General features: G+C 35.3%; 1 protein-coding gene across 9 annotated transcripts in view; it reads right to left on the reverse strand.

Moving 5' to 3' along the window:
• MAGI3 (membrane associated guanylate kinase, WW and PDZ domain containing 3) overlaps positions 1-15,928 on the reverse strand; it is a 220,992-nt gene that overhangs the window by 72,632 nt on the left and 132,432 nt on the right. For all 9 annotated transcript variants that reach the window (XM_023642109.2, XM_070268467.1, XM_070268463.1 and 6 more), the window contains exon 2: positions 11,232-11,348. In XM_023642109.2, the coding sequence (XP_023497877.2) occupies positions 11,232-11,348 (117 nt within the window). The remainder of the gene's footprint in view (positions 1-11,231; positions 11,349-15,928) is intronic.

The following is a 15,928-nucleotide window of genomic DNA, read 5'->3' on the forward strand; positions in this document are numbered from 1 at the left end:
CCCCTTATTATTTTATTCTGAAATATATAGGAAAGTACATAAAACATATATGTAAAGTTTACCAAGTAATAATAAAGCAAACCCATCCAGTGAAGAAACAGAATATTCCCAGGACACCAAAAGCCGCAATCATAAATCTCTCCCTCTTTCCACCCCGAAAGGTAACCACCATTTTGACATCGTCATGATAATTTCTTTTTTAAATGTTTTTACCACCTAAGTAATGCATTTCTAAGCAACACAGCTTAGTTTTGCCTGTTTAGAAACTTCATATGAGTGGAATCAAACCATAGGCATCCTGTGTCCACATCAATACTTGTTATCATGTTTTTAAACTTCTGTCAACATGCTAAGTATGTAAAGGCATCTCACTTTGTATTTAACACGCAACTACCCTATGACATTAAACTCCTTTTCATATATTCACCAGCCAGAGATTTCTTCCTTTGTGAAGTAGCTGTTCCAGTCTTCTGCCACTTCTCTGTTGGGTTGCCTGTCTTTTTAAAACTGATTTGTAGTTCTTACATTCTGGATACTACAGAACTTCATCAAATCTAAGTAATCAACAGCTTATAAAACGCACCATTATTTTATCCCTAAAAAAGAAAAACACCTGGCAATTATAATTGAAAGATTCAATCTATTCTAAGATGCATTCCAATTGTAGAAAGGTTAAAATGTGAAATAATTATGTATTAGTATTGATGAAACACTGCAATCCTTTGTCAGGTATATGTGTTGCAAACAGAGTGTTTCTGCTCAATGAAATATGCTTTCTTAAAACAGTGCTTTCTGCAAAATTATGCATCAAAAATAATAGAGATCTTGGAGAATATAGGGTCAGAGTTCATCTCTCAAAATCTATCATAACTTTGTAACTACAGTGCTGGCAAAATCAGTAACAACTCTAGTTAAAAATATTAATACAATTTAAAAGTGTTAAATTCCTAATAAAAAGTATTAGAGCAAATAAAATACTTTTTAAAAAAAAAAAATTTAAAAAAAGGAATGAAAAGAAAAAGTAGCTTGACAGAAAGAGGTACAAGGAGGGTTGAGTCTACTGAATAATGAAGATAAGGCAAAATATGCAATAAACAATTTTAACACAAAGCACATGGTCAAAATAAGAAAACAGGCCAAATTAAGGTGAATCAGGTACAGTAGATGCAACACCCAGCTATGTTTGTATATTCTATGTTTACTTGCTGCTACTCGATGATACACAACATTAGCTTGCTGGGGAAAAAGGATAAGAACCACTATTACCTCAGCTAAACTGACATCTTTCTCCTACTTACTTATCAATCACATATGAAATTATTTGCATTACAGAAACAATCGTTGTAGCAGAACAGACAGTCTCTTCTCCCACTCTATGATCTTCTTTTCATCTTTTTTTTAATGGTCTTTTGATGACAGAAGTTTTTCATTTTAGTGTAGTCAAATATATCAATCCTTTCCTTTATAGCTAAAACTTTTTGTGCCTAGAAGAAATCCGTCCCAAGGCCATGGAGATATTCTATATTCTTTACATTGTATTATAGCTTTGCCTTTCACACTTAGTACTTTAATTCACTGAAATAGATTTTTTTTCATTGACAGGAGGTAGTAGCTCAATTTCCCCTCTTTCCAAATGGCTACTCGACACCATTTATTGAAAACTCAATTATTTCCCCCTCTGATTAGCCATGGCACTTCTGTCAGACATCTTACATAGAAACGTCTGTATAAAACTGGGTGTCTGCTGCTGGGCTTTCTATTACTTCCATTTATCTACTGACCATTTCTGCCCCATTATCACAGCGTTGTAATTATTATACTTTCATGATAAATCTTGAGATACAGTAGAGCAAGTACGCCTATTTTATTTTTTCTATTCATAGCCTTTCCATATAAATCCTGGAATCAGATAAGCAGGGTAAAAATGCTGGCATTTTTATGGGCTTAGAGTGAATCTACTAATCAATTTGAGGAGAACCGATATCTTCAACATATTGAGTCTTTAATCCATGAACAAGAAAACTCTGTCAATATATTTAGACCTTCTTTAATGTCCCTTAATTTTATCTCATAGAGGTCTTTCCACTTCTTTCGAGATTAATTTCTAGGTATTTCAAAAATTTTTATGCTATTTTAAATGCTATCCTTTTGAAAACTTTCATTTTCTAATTATTGATGATATAAAAGAATACAGTTATGGGAGTTTATTTGGTCACTTTATTTGATATAATTTGCCTACAAGGAACCATCACCCCCAAAAGTTTCCTTGTGCTGCTTTGCAGTCTCCCACCTTGTGGTGGCTGCTGACCTGCTGTCACCATTGTTTTGTCTTTACGAGAATCTCATATAAATGGAATCAGGCATAAATTTGACTCCAGTAGTGGTTTGTGTCTGGCCTCTTTCACTCAGCATGATGCTTTTGAGATTTATTCATGTTGTGGGTCAATATCCTTTTATTGCTGAGTGGTATTCCACTGTACAGATACACCAAAATTTGATTAAGTATTCACCACTGATGGACATTTGGGCTGCTTCTAGTTCTGGATATTATAAATAAAGCTGCTATAAACTTACAAGTCTTTGGGTAGGCATATATTTAAATTTGTGTTGGGTTAATAGCTAGGAGTGGAATTGCTGGTTCATAATGGGAAGTGTATTTTTTTTTTGGTTTTGTTTTAAAGATTTTATTTTTCCTTTTTCTCCCCAAACCCCTCTGGTACATAGTTGTATATTTTTAGTTGTGGGTCCTTTTAGTTGTGGCATGTGGGATGCCACCCCAGCACGGCCTGATGAGCGGTGCCATGTCGATGCCCAGGATCTGAACCGGTGAAACCCTGGGCTGCCCAAGCTGGAGCGTGTGAACTTAACCACTCGGCCACAGGGCCGGCCCCAGGAAATGTATGTTTACCTTTATAAGAAAATGTCCCAAAGTAAATGTACTGCTTCGCATTCTCACCAGCAATACACGAGAGCTGAGCTGATTTACATTAGTGTTTCCATGTAAGAATGCCTTCCGGGAGTTTCTTGGCAAGTTTACTTTTTTCTAAATCCCAAGAAAAATCAATTGATAGGAAAAATGAGAAAAAAAGTGTTATAATTCCCTAGCAAGAATTAAAGTTTAACAATTTGACATAGAGATGTTACCAGTTTGAAGGAATCTAATGATACCAATTTAAAGCAAGAGCAGGAAACACTGAAAAGTAGGATCAAACGATCAAGTTAACATTTCCAGGGACCAGGACATAAGCACGTGGGAGAGCAGCGTCACAATCTACTCAGACAGTCCTAATGCACTGTTTCCACGCTGTATGTGTGCGGTCAAGGCCCTGTCTGCTAACTGTGGGTCTTTCCTGTGAATAAAATATTAATAATATTATATGCATCTATACTTTATATAAATCCTATAAGTAGTATTCCAAAAAAATTACAAGTTGTAGAGGCTAATAAGTCATTAAATTGGCACTTCTGACATGTGGTTCTGTGTAATGATTGTTGGGAGATCTGAATGTTATCTGAATACTATCCAATGATGCTCTCTGGCATTTTCCACTGTTTGAGTATTTGCTACATGGTTCAGAGCTTTGTAAATACTTGAATAGAAGAAATGAGAAGATGTGAATATTGTTGTAGAACACTTCAACCTGAAATCAGAAACTAGTCTAAAATCCAAAGTGAAAGCAATATAGATTTCAGTGGCAAAACCAAAATCAGAGCAAGGAGACAAAATATTTTCATCATTAAAAAAGACAACAAGCTTATATGAGTGACTAATGACTAACGCCCAATTTGAAGATGTTTTTGGACACACACACAACAATTTGATGAATATCAACGCAAACTGAAAAATGTTTTCTATGTCTGGAATATTTGTTACCAAATATCAAGACCATCAGATAATGCAACTGATACTTGTGTGCTTTAAAATTTCATTTTAGTAGTGAAAGATTCAAATACTAAATATGTGTGGTATTATCTTTCATTTTGTAAACGATTTTTATTTGGTATTTATTTTATGTTAATGTCTCCTTCTTTGAAGGTTTTCTATTAACAAATGTCTGTATCAGGTAAAGATTAGTTTAAAGTGTTATCATAATCTTGTTAATAACAGTAACAATAAACTAGTTGACTTTATATTGTCATTTTCTCTCTTTAAGTGCTTGGTGCACTCAGGAGAACCTATCCCACACCACAGTGTCTGTAGCCATCATTACTGCCATAGTGGACAAGTGCAGCAGTCATTTGCATTCCCAAGGTACTTGGTTCAGCTGGCACTTCAGCAAAATCAACCACAGGTTACACTATGACTAAGTTGTGATGCCACTTCTTGTCATAAATTACGAGTATCCTACTTCCCACTGGAAGGAACTTGGCACTGTGCTCAAGCCCAAGAACACAATCAAATCCAGTTCTAAAATTCCTTCTTAGAGGGTCTGTGCCCTGGGACCACTACCAGTACCAATTCTACATAGGCCAAGGTCCAAAGAAGAGAGAGAAACTACATGGTAACTTGAACAAGGACAGCTTAACATAAAGACTTATTAACTATTTACAAGGAATTAACTAAGAGGAAATAAAAGAGAACTCTAAAAAATACCACTCTACAGTTGAGGGAGAACACCCAAGTAAGGAGCAAACTTGGAAGAGAAGGATGCTCCTGAAGTCTGGAATTCAGACTTTGTTGGAAAGAGTGTGAGCCTGGGGACAGAGCTGCTTCACAGTCGGGGGGTCAAGGCTGGCAAGCAGGGAACTGTCTGCTGGAGTACCAATGAAATTCAGAGGCAAGATGCCTGCGGTGGTTGGTTGCAGTGGAGGGTGGGGTTTGGAATTTACTAGAAAACCATCTGGGACACTGGCTGAACTTGCCAGAAACCCACTGGAAAACCGCTTGCAGGGGATGCTGCCTAAACCTGGGGAGCCAGCTGGGGTGCCCATTGAACTCATCAGGAAACTGTGAGGAAGTTAGCCGGTGCACTGGTAGAACTCATGCAGCTACCCATGAAGGTGTTGCTGAATTTGCAGCTGGGAAGCTGACTGCTAAAGCACTGCTGAAACTTACTGAGGGTCTTTTTGCAGGTAGGACAAAAGGAAAAAGACACTGGAACCAGGAAAACAAGTCTCTTCTTTCTCCCGTATCCTTCCTGTACCCTCTACTGACAAAGCTCAACATTGTGCCAGTTGGCAAGGGAGAAATGTTGCAGTATCATAAGCAAGCAAAAGAGTAAATTTGAAGGCAAGAGGCAGTAAGTAGTAACTGGCAGACTAGTTTTCTGAGAGATTCTATCATGATGAGAGTTGAATTTTGTCAAATGTTTTTTCTGCATCTATTGAGAAGATCATATGGTTTTTCTTTCCTAGTCTGTTACTATATTAATTTCCAAATGTTATGCCAACCTTGCATTCCTGGGACAAATCCTACTTGGTTATAATGTGTTATCCTTTCTGTATATTGCTATATATTTATTTGCTAAAATATTTAAAGGATTTTTAAATCTATGTTTATGAAAAATTTTGGTTGAGTATTCTTTTCTGTTAATGTTATTGTCTGGTTTTAAAATGAGGATAATGATCAGATCATAGAAAATGTACTGGGAAATGTTCCCTCCTCCTCCATTTTCTAGAAGAATTTGTGTAGAATTGCTATTATTCTTTAAGTGTTTGGGACAATCCACCAGTACCATCTGGGCCTGAAGTATTCTTTATGGGACAGTTACAAAATACAAACTCAATTTCTTTAATAGACAGAGAGCTGTTCAGTTCCTCTATTTCTTCTTGAGTGACCATCAGTAGTTTTTGTCTTCCAAGGAATTTGTCTACTTCATCTCAATTGTTGGATTTACTGCCTTAAAGTTGTGTATAAAATTCCTTATTATCCACTTAACATCTGTAGGATTTTTAGTGATACCACCTCTCTTATTGCTAATATTGTTAATTAGTGGTTTCTCTCTTTTCTACCAAGTAGTATGGCTAGAATTTTATCAGTTTTATTGATCTGAAAGAAAGAGCTTTGGTTTTCATTGATTTTTCTCTACTGTTTCTCTGTTTTCAAGTTCATTGATTTCTGCTCTTATCCTTATTATTTCCTTCCTTCTACTTAATTTAGGATCACTTTGCTCTTCTTTTTCTAGATTCTTAAGGTAGAAGTTTAGATCATTGATTGAGAAATTTACTATTTTCTAATATAAGCATTTCATATTATAAATTTCCCTCTAAACACTACAGTAGCAACATCCCACAAACTGATGTGTTTGATGTTTTGATATGTTGATTTGTATGATAGTTTGTAATTTTCTTTTGTCTCATTCTTTACCTCAGAGGTTAGTTAGAAGTGTGCTATTTAATTTCCAAATATTTGGAGATTTTCCAGATATCCTTCTGTTAATGATTTCTAATTTAATTTCATTGTGATCAGAAAACATATTTTGTATGATTTAAATCCTCCTAAATTTATTGACTCTTGCTTTATGGTCCAGAATATGATCTATATTTGTAAACGTTCCATGTGCACTAGAAAAGAATGCATATTCTTCTGTTGTTGGATGGCAAAGTCTAATAAATAGTAATTAGGTCAAGTTGATTGAAGTTGTTATTCATGTTACAACCTTATTGACTTGTTGCATACTTTTTCTAAAAGGGACGTTGAAATCTTGAACTATAATTATGAAGTTGTCTATGTTCCTTTCAGTTCTATCACTTTTTTATCATTTCCATTCCACCTGAAAAATTTCCTTTAATATTTCTTATAGCACAAGTCTACTGGTGAAAAATTCCCTCACCTTTTTTTGTCTGAAAAATTCTTTATTTTTAAGGACATTTTTTGTTGTATATAGAAATCCAGGGTTGCATTTTTTCCTGTCAGCATGTTAAAGACGATGTGTAATTGACTTCTGGCTTGTACTGTTTCTGTTGATAAGTCTGTAGTTATTCTTTGTTCTCTTGTATGTAAAGTTTTTTTTTTTTCTCCTGTCTGTCTTTCACATTTTCTCTTTTTCACTGGTTTTCAGCAATTACATTATGACATACCTTGATGGGGCTTTTTTTATGTTTCTTCTGCTTGGAGTTTTTTGAGCTTCTTAGATCTGTAGATTAATAGTTTTTAACAAATTTAGAAAAATTTCAGCCTATTTCTTCCAATATTGTTTCTGCTTCCCCCACTTTGGCTTGATAGTGTGCCATAGATCAATATGAACAGACCACCACAGTCCTGTTCTGTCTATAATCCAATGTCTAAAAACAGTTGTTACATATATCTTGCCTAATTTCCAGTTGTTTATCATAAGAGGGTAAATCCAGTACCACTCAGTTCTTCACGGCAGAAGTAGAAGTCTCTCTCTCTCTCTTTGGTTGTTTAAAAAAAATGTTCACCTTTTGTCTTTTTCCTCTCCATGTTTCAGTTTGATTAGTTTATATTGCTATGTCTTCAAGTTCACTGATCTTTTCTTCTGCAGTTTCCAATCTGCTAAGCCCATCCAGTGATTTTTTTTTGAAGTTCCATTTACTTCTTTTAAAAAACATATTCCATTTTCTCTTCATTCTATTCGTATTGCCCTTTAAACCTTGGGCCTATTTATAATAACTTTAAAATTCTTGGTATGGTTATACCATTATCTGTGTCATTTCTGGGTTTTTTTTTTATCAACTGACTTTTCTTTTGATTATGGGTCACATTTTCTTGCTTTTTTGTATGTCTGGTAATTTTGTATTAGATGCTGGACATTGTGAATGTTATGTTATTCAGCATCTAGATTTTGTTGTTTTCCTTTAAAGAATGTTATTTTTCCCCCTTCCTTCCTCCCTCCCTCTCTTCCTTTCTTCCTTACTGTCTTTTTCCTAACAGTTAAGTTACATAAATATTTCCTTGACCCTTTTGGGGCTTGCTTAATTAAGCTTTGTTAAAGTGGGCCTCAAGTTGCTTAATCTATGGCTGGCCATTTAAGCTCTACTAGTAAGTCATAACCCTTATGCGGTCTCTCCACTCAGGCTGGTTGGAACTCAGATTTCTCCCAGCCCTGTGTAAGTTCTGGGAATTGCTAACCTTCTCCCAGAGAATTCTTTGCCTGGCCATGTGAAGTCTCATCCTGTACATTCTCAGCTTAGTATTCAGCAATAGACTCGAGGAGGCACCTACACAGATTGCTTGAGCTCCTTTTCTTCATAGCTCTCTCTGACACCCTGTCCTGCAAATTCCAGACACTTCAGGTTTCTTGAACTTAGATTCCTATCCCCTCAACTCAGAGTCTTCTGTACTCTGCCTGGGCTCTCCATCCCTGTTCTGTGGTCCAGATAGTGCCTCCAGACAGAAACTTTAGAAAATCATAGGACTCCTTTGTGTGTAGTCTCCTTTCCTCTTCTCTTAGGGATCACAGTCTCGTTCTATCTATAGTGTAATGTCTGACAATGGTAGAAGTCTTTCTCTCTCTCTCTCTTATTAATCTTGTTGCTCAAATTGTCTCAAATTTTGTCACTGGGCACCTCTTCTAGCTGTCGGGTTTTTTTTTTATGTCCTTCTATATGTCCCCATAACTTTTTAAGCATTTATATACTTTCTGGTACAATTAGATGTCCCAATCTCATCTTGTACTTTCCTTGCCCCAGACCTGGAATCAGAATTTTCTCCAAGAAGATCTGGTAACTTTTAGTAAATAATGATAATTAGAGGCCAGATGTGACCATTTGGTGTGCTAACTGCTACTGATATATCATCACATCTATCTTCTTGGAAGGGTTGTAGGCACTTAAATTTGTAAGTTAAAAGCTCCTGTCAGGATCTGAAAAGGCTGCAGCTGTTAAGACCCTATGAATTAAAGTGAAATATCTTGTAGCTCCTTTCTAGGACTACACCTCACAAGGAGGAGAAACTGCAAAACTAGGACAGTAAAGTAAATTTAAAAGAAGGTCCAAGTAAAAGTGGAAGAGGGCAGCAGAAAGTACAAGTACATATTTTTATTAACTTGTTTTAACAAGGAAAGAGGGAGCTCTACAGCTATGAAATTAAAAATGCTGCCCTGAGACACCCCATGCAGGCAAAATACCAAGTTACTTATATAAGAATGAAAATAAGATTGTTTCCAGACTTTTTAAGAGCAACGCTTTATGCCAGAAGACAATTAGATAATTGACTAACATAATTAAGATGGTCAAGAAAAGAAAATATGAACCAAAGAGTTAATATCCATCCAAACAAACTTTAAAGTATAAAGGCCACAGACAAACCACTGTGATGATCCTGTGAACCCTTCCTGGGAAATCTAGTTGAGAACAAGCTTTAGACAACCACAATTATTGAAGAAAAGCAATTAAGGATTGGTAGTTAGATTAAGTATGTATTTACCCACAGAATAAAGAATAAATGATGATTATAAAGGGAAGAGTGCAGTATGTAATGGCTGTTTGTTTTGCCAATATAAATACAGCTCAAGTATCAAAAAACAGCGAGAATAAGGAAAGCATATGCAAAGTAGAATAAGCTCACTGATTACATTTGTTGGGAGTAAAAAGATACTACTTCATGTTAGATGATGGGAGAGAAAAAGGGAAGGGGAAGAAGCGATGACTAGATAATTTTAATATTGCTCATTGTTGGGACAAAAACAAAAAAGGAGAGGAGGAATAAAGAACATTATATAAAGGTATAAAGATAGCCACTAGAATAAAGACACAAACCTTCCCAAAAAGAGAGAGATGAAATAAAATAGACTACATAGTGAAAGGCTTTTTATATAAAAGACTTGTATGTGGGTAAAATAGAAAAACATAAGAAAACCGAGACTAAAGATAGTGATCACATCAATAAATATAAAGAAAGTTTCACATTGGCTACTTTTCATAAAACAAAGAAATTCAGAACAATGAAAGAATAAAAAGATGGACAATGATATCAGGAAAATGCAAAGAAAAGAAGGCAAGAGTGGCAATTCTGAAATCTGGCAAGGTAGGTTTATGGGAGGAAATCATAGATAAGAAGTCAGACTTTAAAACAAAAAACAAAATATTTTATACTGTGTTAAAGAATATAGACTGGGAGTCACTGGGAGTCTTTGAAGGATAAACTATAGACGGACAAGAATCAGACGTGCACTTTAAAGACAGAGTGGACTGAGGTGACATGGGAGGCAGGGGACGCAGTTAGCACGGGGAAGGGAGAAACACTGCTTAAGCATCTACTCCAGGCTACGTGGTTTATATTCATGTTCTCATTTTAACTCTAATAACAACTATATGAGGTGAGTCTTGTTATTAACATTTTATTTATGGATATTCTGGGGCTCAGGAAAATTAAGTGACTTGCCTAACTGAAGCAACTAGTAAGATGCTAGAATCAAGATTGTGAAGTCAGTTTTACCTAACTCTTTGCCACTATATAATGCTATTTGTTGTTAAAAAAAGAAAAAAAGAGTTCAAGCAAGAAAGGGTGAGGGTCTAAGGCAGTGAAAACAGATAAGATATTTAAGAAGCATAATTAGAAAGGCTTGCTGATGGACTGGACACGGTGCAAGAGTAAATAAGAAAAAGAAATCAAGAATTCCAGGGCAATTGTAAAAGCTAGTATCCACAAGGAGTCACAAATATATTGAAAACAAAAACAAATCAGAAGGTCCTTTTATGCTCTTTTACTGTTTACTGCTTTTTATTCTTCCCCAGACTGCATTAACTAAAGCCAAAACTTAAGCAAACATTACTTCTTGTTATGCGTTCAAAAAAAAAAACGAAAACACCATTACAATGACCAGGTCCTATGAAAACTATTAAGTTTGGAATAGCTATACCAACATGTACATAAAAATTCGAAATGGATTACCACAAAGAAGGCATTGCATGCTTCTCTCTTTTTTCCTTTGGGGAAGGAGCAGATTTTAAAATTAATAACATCTTAATAATTAATACAAAAATGTTTGTCCTCAGTGTACAAGGCATTGAGAGCAGAAAGTCTTCATATTGCATAGGCTTTAGAAATCGATTTATAGGAATAAACTCTAGTTTGCAACAGGTACGTATATATTCTTGAATTCTTAAAAGTCTAATGACTTTAAAAAGTCACAATATAGAATCTTTAAAAACAAAACCCTCGCAAGTCCTCTGAAAATTTTTCTCCGTAGTCAATTTTTGTTTCATTCTGGTGCCCCAACTTAGTCTTCACAGTTTCACAGGAGATACTCTATTGAACTGTTTCTAGCGTCTGATTAGTTAAATAGGGATATTTCCGCCTCATTTCTTTTATTCCGTCTCATACTTACATGGAATGGTTCTCAAGTAGAGATTATCTCTGATGACTTGCTGTAGTTTGTGGTCAATTGATCCTTTCTGAAACTGAAGACTCAGGTAATGTCGCAAATCTTTATTAATGACTTTGCCTACAAAAAAACCCAAAACATTTAACTGTTAGATCACCAGTGAAATACAGATGCTAGTGGTTGGATACCCTTAAACCATTTAGCTATAAACAGGAAAAAGAAATCAGAATATTTTACTAAAAACAAGATAACTAATGCCAAACTATTATAGGTACTATAATTAAAATATATACCTGAAATACATAATGTGGGTATAATTTTACACGGTTAGGGAGGGAGAAGGTATAGGTAAGAGAATATGACAAATACCCAAGGTAATTTCATTCAGGCCCATAGCTTTAAATACCATCTATATACCGATAGCTTCCAAATTCCTATCATGTCTCTATCCCTGAGCTCTCTCTACCAAGCTCCAAACTCATCAACTTCATTCATATATATTGCAGATATATTTGGAAGTCAAATAAGGACCTCAGGTTTCAGATAGCCAAAACAGAAGTCTTAATTCCACCCTCCCCCAGTGTTTTCCTCTCCTCTAGTTTTCCCTGTCTTAGAAAATTATAGCACCACCAACCCAGTGGAACAAAACCACAAGCTATAAGTCACCCTGTATGTCTCCTTTTCTCTTCTATCCCCCAGATCCATAGTAACTTTTGTCAGTTCTACCTCCAAAACATACCCCTTACTATCCACTTTTCTCCTTCCCATGGCCACCACCCCAATCTAAGCCACCATCATTTCTCATCTGGAATCTGTAACAGCCTTCTAATGGGTCTTGCATCCATTCTTGCCTCCTTCCCGCTCCCACCATTCACACAGAAACCAGAGTGCGATTTAAAACATAAATCAGATAATCGCTACTCTGTATGGAGCCACCCAATGACTTCTTAGTGCACCTGGAATAAAATACAAACTTCTAAGCATGGCCTAAGGCCCTCCATGTTCTAGCTCTGGCCATCTCTGACCCAAACTCATTCACTCTTCCCCCTCTCAAACTATGCTCCACCCACACTGGCCACCAAAAAAACCAAATGGGCCCTACCTCAGAGCCTTCGGCCTATCACTAGATTCAACAGGCATTTTCTGTCCACTTGCCTGAGTCCCAGATACAATGCGCATAAATAAGAGAGTCAAAAATTTTTTTCCTTATTTTTGAGAGAAATGGGAGATAAATAGAGGAATATTAGACATCTCAGAAATGTTAAGCAGAAAAAAAACGCAACTGCAGGAATCTGAAAGCAGTGAATTTGTAGTAAGAGTTGAACTTCAAATGAAAATCAAAGCAATCCAAACGCTGTTAATTAGACAAGACTTTAGACAATTAGAAAAGAGCAATGCTAAGACAAAACAGATTATCTTATTGGAGAAAAAATGACTAGCTGATTAAAATACACTCTTTGTTTTATTTGGAACAGCGTGATTATGACAAGATTAGATAAGTGAAAAGGTTACTACAGATAAGTTCATTCTTTTAACTACTATTCCATAATGTAACATTTCTAAACTCCCCTCTTGGTCTTTTCTCACATGTATAAATAAACATAACCTATTTGAGAGGGTGTTAATATAAGCAGGAAATCAGAGTGCTTCTAACATTTAGAGATAACATTCAGATCCTAAACTAATAAACATAAATCAAAAAGTCCCTGTTTTGCCTTGCCAAAAATAGATGCTGAGGAAAGGGGGCACCTTTGTGATCAAAGAAGAAAACTCAAAGGATGTTTACAGGGCTAACAAAGAAGAATCCCTAGTCCCAGAAGTTGCTTCTGCCAGGCATTTTAGGGGCCCCACGAACCTAAGTCCAATTTCAATGGAATCATATTATTTTTTATTTATATGACAGTACTTGTTCATTGCTGGGTAGAAGAAAAATCTAATTCACAATCAATACTGTACAAGTTCATTGTTATTAAACAAAAACATAATGGGTTCATTAAGTTTTTTAAAAGTTAGGGAAGAAGTGTTTCAAATGCTTGTAATAAATATTATGCAAAACTTCAGCAGATTGTTATATATAGGTGCTTAAAAGTGTTTTAGTACACCATACACAAAAATTAACTCAAAATGGATTAAAGACTTGAACGTAAGACCTAAAACCATAAGACTACTAGAAGAAAATATAGGCAGTACACTCTTTGAGCTGGCTCTTAGCAGTATCTTTTTGAATACCATGTCTACTCAGGCAAGGGAAATAAAAGAAAAAATAAACAAATGGAACTACATCAGACTAAAAGGCTTCTGCAAGGCAAAAGAAACCATGAATAAAACAAAAATAGAATCCACCAACTGGGAGAAAATATTGCAAATCATAAATCTGACAAATGGTTTATTTCCAAAGTACAAAAAGAACTCCTACAACTCAACAACAAAAAAAAAACAAAAAAACAAACAACCCAATCAAAAAATGGGCAGAGGATATGACCAGACATTTTTCCAAAGAAGATATACAGATGGCCAACAGGCACATGAAAAGATGTTCAACATCACTAAGTATTAGGGAAATGCAAATCAAAACTACAATGAGATACGAGCTTACAACCATCAAAATGGCTATTATTAAAAAGACAAGAAATAACAAGTGTTGGAGATGATGTGGAGAAAAGGGAACCCTTATATGTTGCTGGTGGGGATGCAAACTGGTGCAGCCACTATGGAAAACAGTACGGAGATTTCTCAAAAAATTAAAAATACAACCATATGACCCAAACATCCCACTAATGGGTACTTATCCGAAGAACATGAAATCAACAATTCAAAGAGATTTATGCACTCCAATGTTCACTGCAGCATTATTCACAATAGCCAAGACATGGAAGCCATCCAGTGACCATCTACAGATGAATGTCTAAAGACGTGGTACACACATACACACGCACACACATGCACACAATGGAATACTACTCAGCCATAAAAAATGACAAAATCATGCCATTTGCAACAACATGGATGGACCTTGAACGTATTATGCTAAGTGAAATAAGCCAGAGAAAGACAAACACAATATGAATTCACTCATGTGTGGAATATTAAACACATGGAAAAAGAGAACAGATTAGTGGTTACCAGATGTGAAAGGGGCACATGTGCATGGTGACGGATTAAAAATTAGACTATTAGTGGTGAACATGATGCAGTCTATACAGAAACTGATATGTAATAATGTGCACCTGAAATTTACACAACGTTATAAGCTAAGGTGACCTCAACAAAATAATTTTTTAGAAAGTATTTTAGCGATATTTGTGATAGTTAGGGTTTCTGAATAGACAAAGAATGCATAATTATTTTTCCCACTTAAAATAATAAATATAAGCTCCGATATCTAAAAACCTACCATCCAGCATATTTTCAGGAATAGATTTAATGTAGATAAAAGATAATGCCTATGTAATTAAATAAGACAATCTGAACCAATACTTTTTTTTAACTCAAGATTTTCTTTTTTTGTTTTTTAATTTGAAACTTTACTATAAGGTATGATATAATTCACAGAGGTAACTATAAAATGCTAAAAACCCAGATTAGATTTTAATCTATAAAAATAACTGCCATTAAATTAGATATAATTAAAGACAAAGCCATAATAAAAATCACAGATCTCCAATTACAGCATGAGGGGGTCTCTAAATGGGAAATGAAGTTAAAACAAGTCAATTCCTGTTTCAAGGGACTACAAGATCTTAAGACTGAGAGGCTACTAAAAGCAGAAAGAGCTAGATTTAAAGACTAACACCTAGAATTATCAGGGCTGGAATTGCACTCTCAATTTTCACCCTCAGCTTCTACTGAGATTCTGGATGCAATGCTGAGATGAATATATTGGCTGTAGTAGTTATCATGGACTTCCTCGCCTCAAGAAACCAAAACAACTTTTGCAAGACGACAGAATATTATGGTTCCCTCTTTGATAAAATTCTATGGAACTTGTTTTGGGAAAAAAAAAAGCACAAATATCCTGAATAGGCAGATGACTGTGGAATTACTAGAATGCCAACAGAAACATAACTCACAAAGACAATGCTAAATATATCTACATTATCAAGTTGTGTATGAACTTGCACCTTTTGTTTAGGGAGAGTTTCATAGAAACTTAACATTTCAAGGGTATGGAAAACATTTACTTGGGGTTAATGCAGGTGTTGTTGAACAAATAAGAGAAAAAAATTCTTCATAACTTAGGATTCTTACCCAGGCAGGCTTTGCATTAAGTGTTAAGATTATTCTTTAACCTCTTAAGTGATTTATAAGTCAAGTTGATTTATGAAACTTAAAAATAGATCTATTTATCTCACAAATACAGCTCAGGTGGAGAAAAGTCTATGACTGAAACCTCAATCGTATGAATAAATCCAGGCACTCAAGTTTCATTATACAAATCCTTAGTCAAAAGAACTCATAACTACAAATCCATACTTTCTGAATATACGCAAATTAATATTCACTACCAGTTCTCTTTGAGGAATCAGTGTATAGAGGCACTGGTTATTATTTAGAGAAACACTGCGATATGCTGGCATAGGTGTGGTCATGCAGACAGCTGTAAATCAATCTAACTGCCAACATTTCATTGTCTTTTCCACAGGGATGGTCTAAGAGACTTTGTCAACCACTTGCTAAAGTCAAGATACATGTCTTTACTA

The sequence above is a fragment of the Equus caballus genome, chromosome 5 (genome assembly GCF_041296265.1).
Source record: "Equus caballus isolate H_3958 breed thoroughbred chromosome 5, TB-T2T, whole genome shotgun sequence".
Lineage (NCBI taxonomy): Eukaryota > Metazoa > Chordata > Mammalia > Perissodactyla > Equidae > Equus > Equus caballus.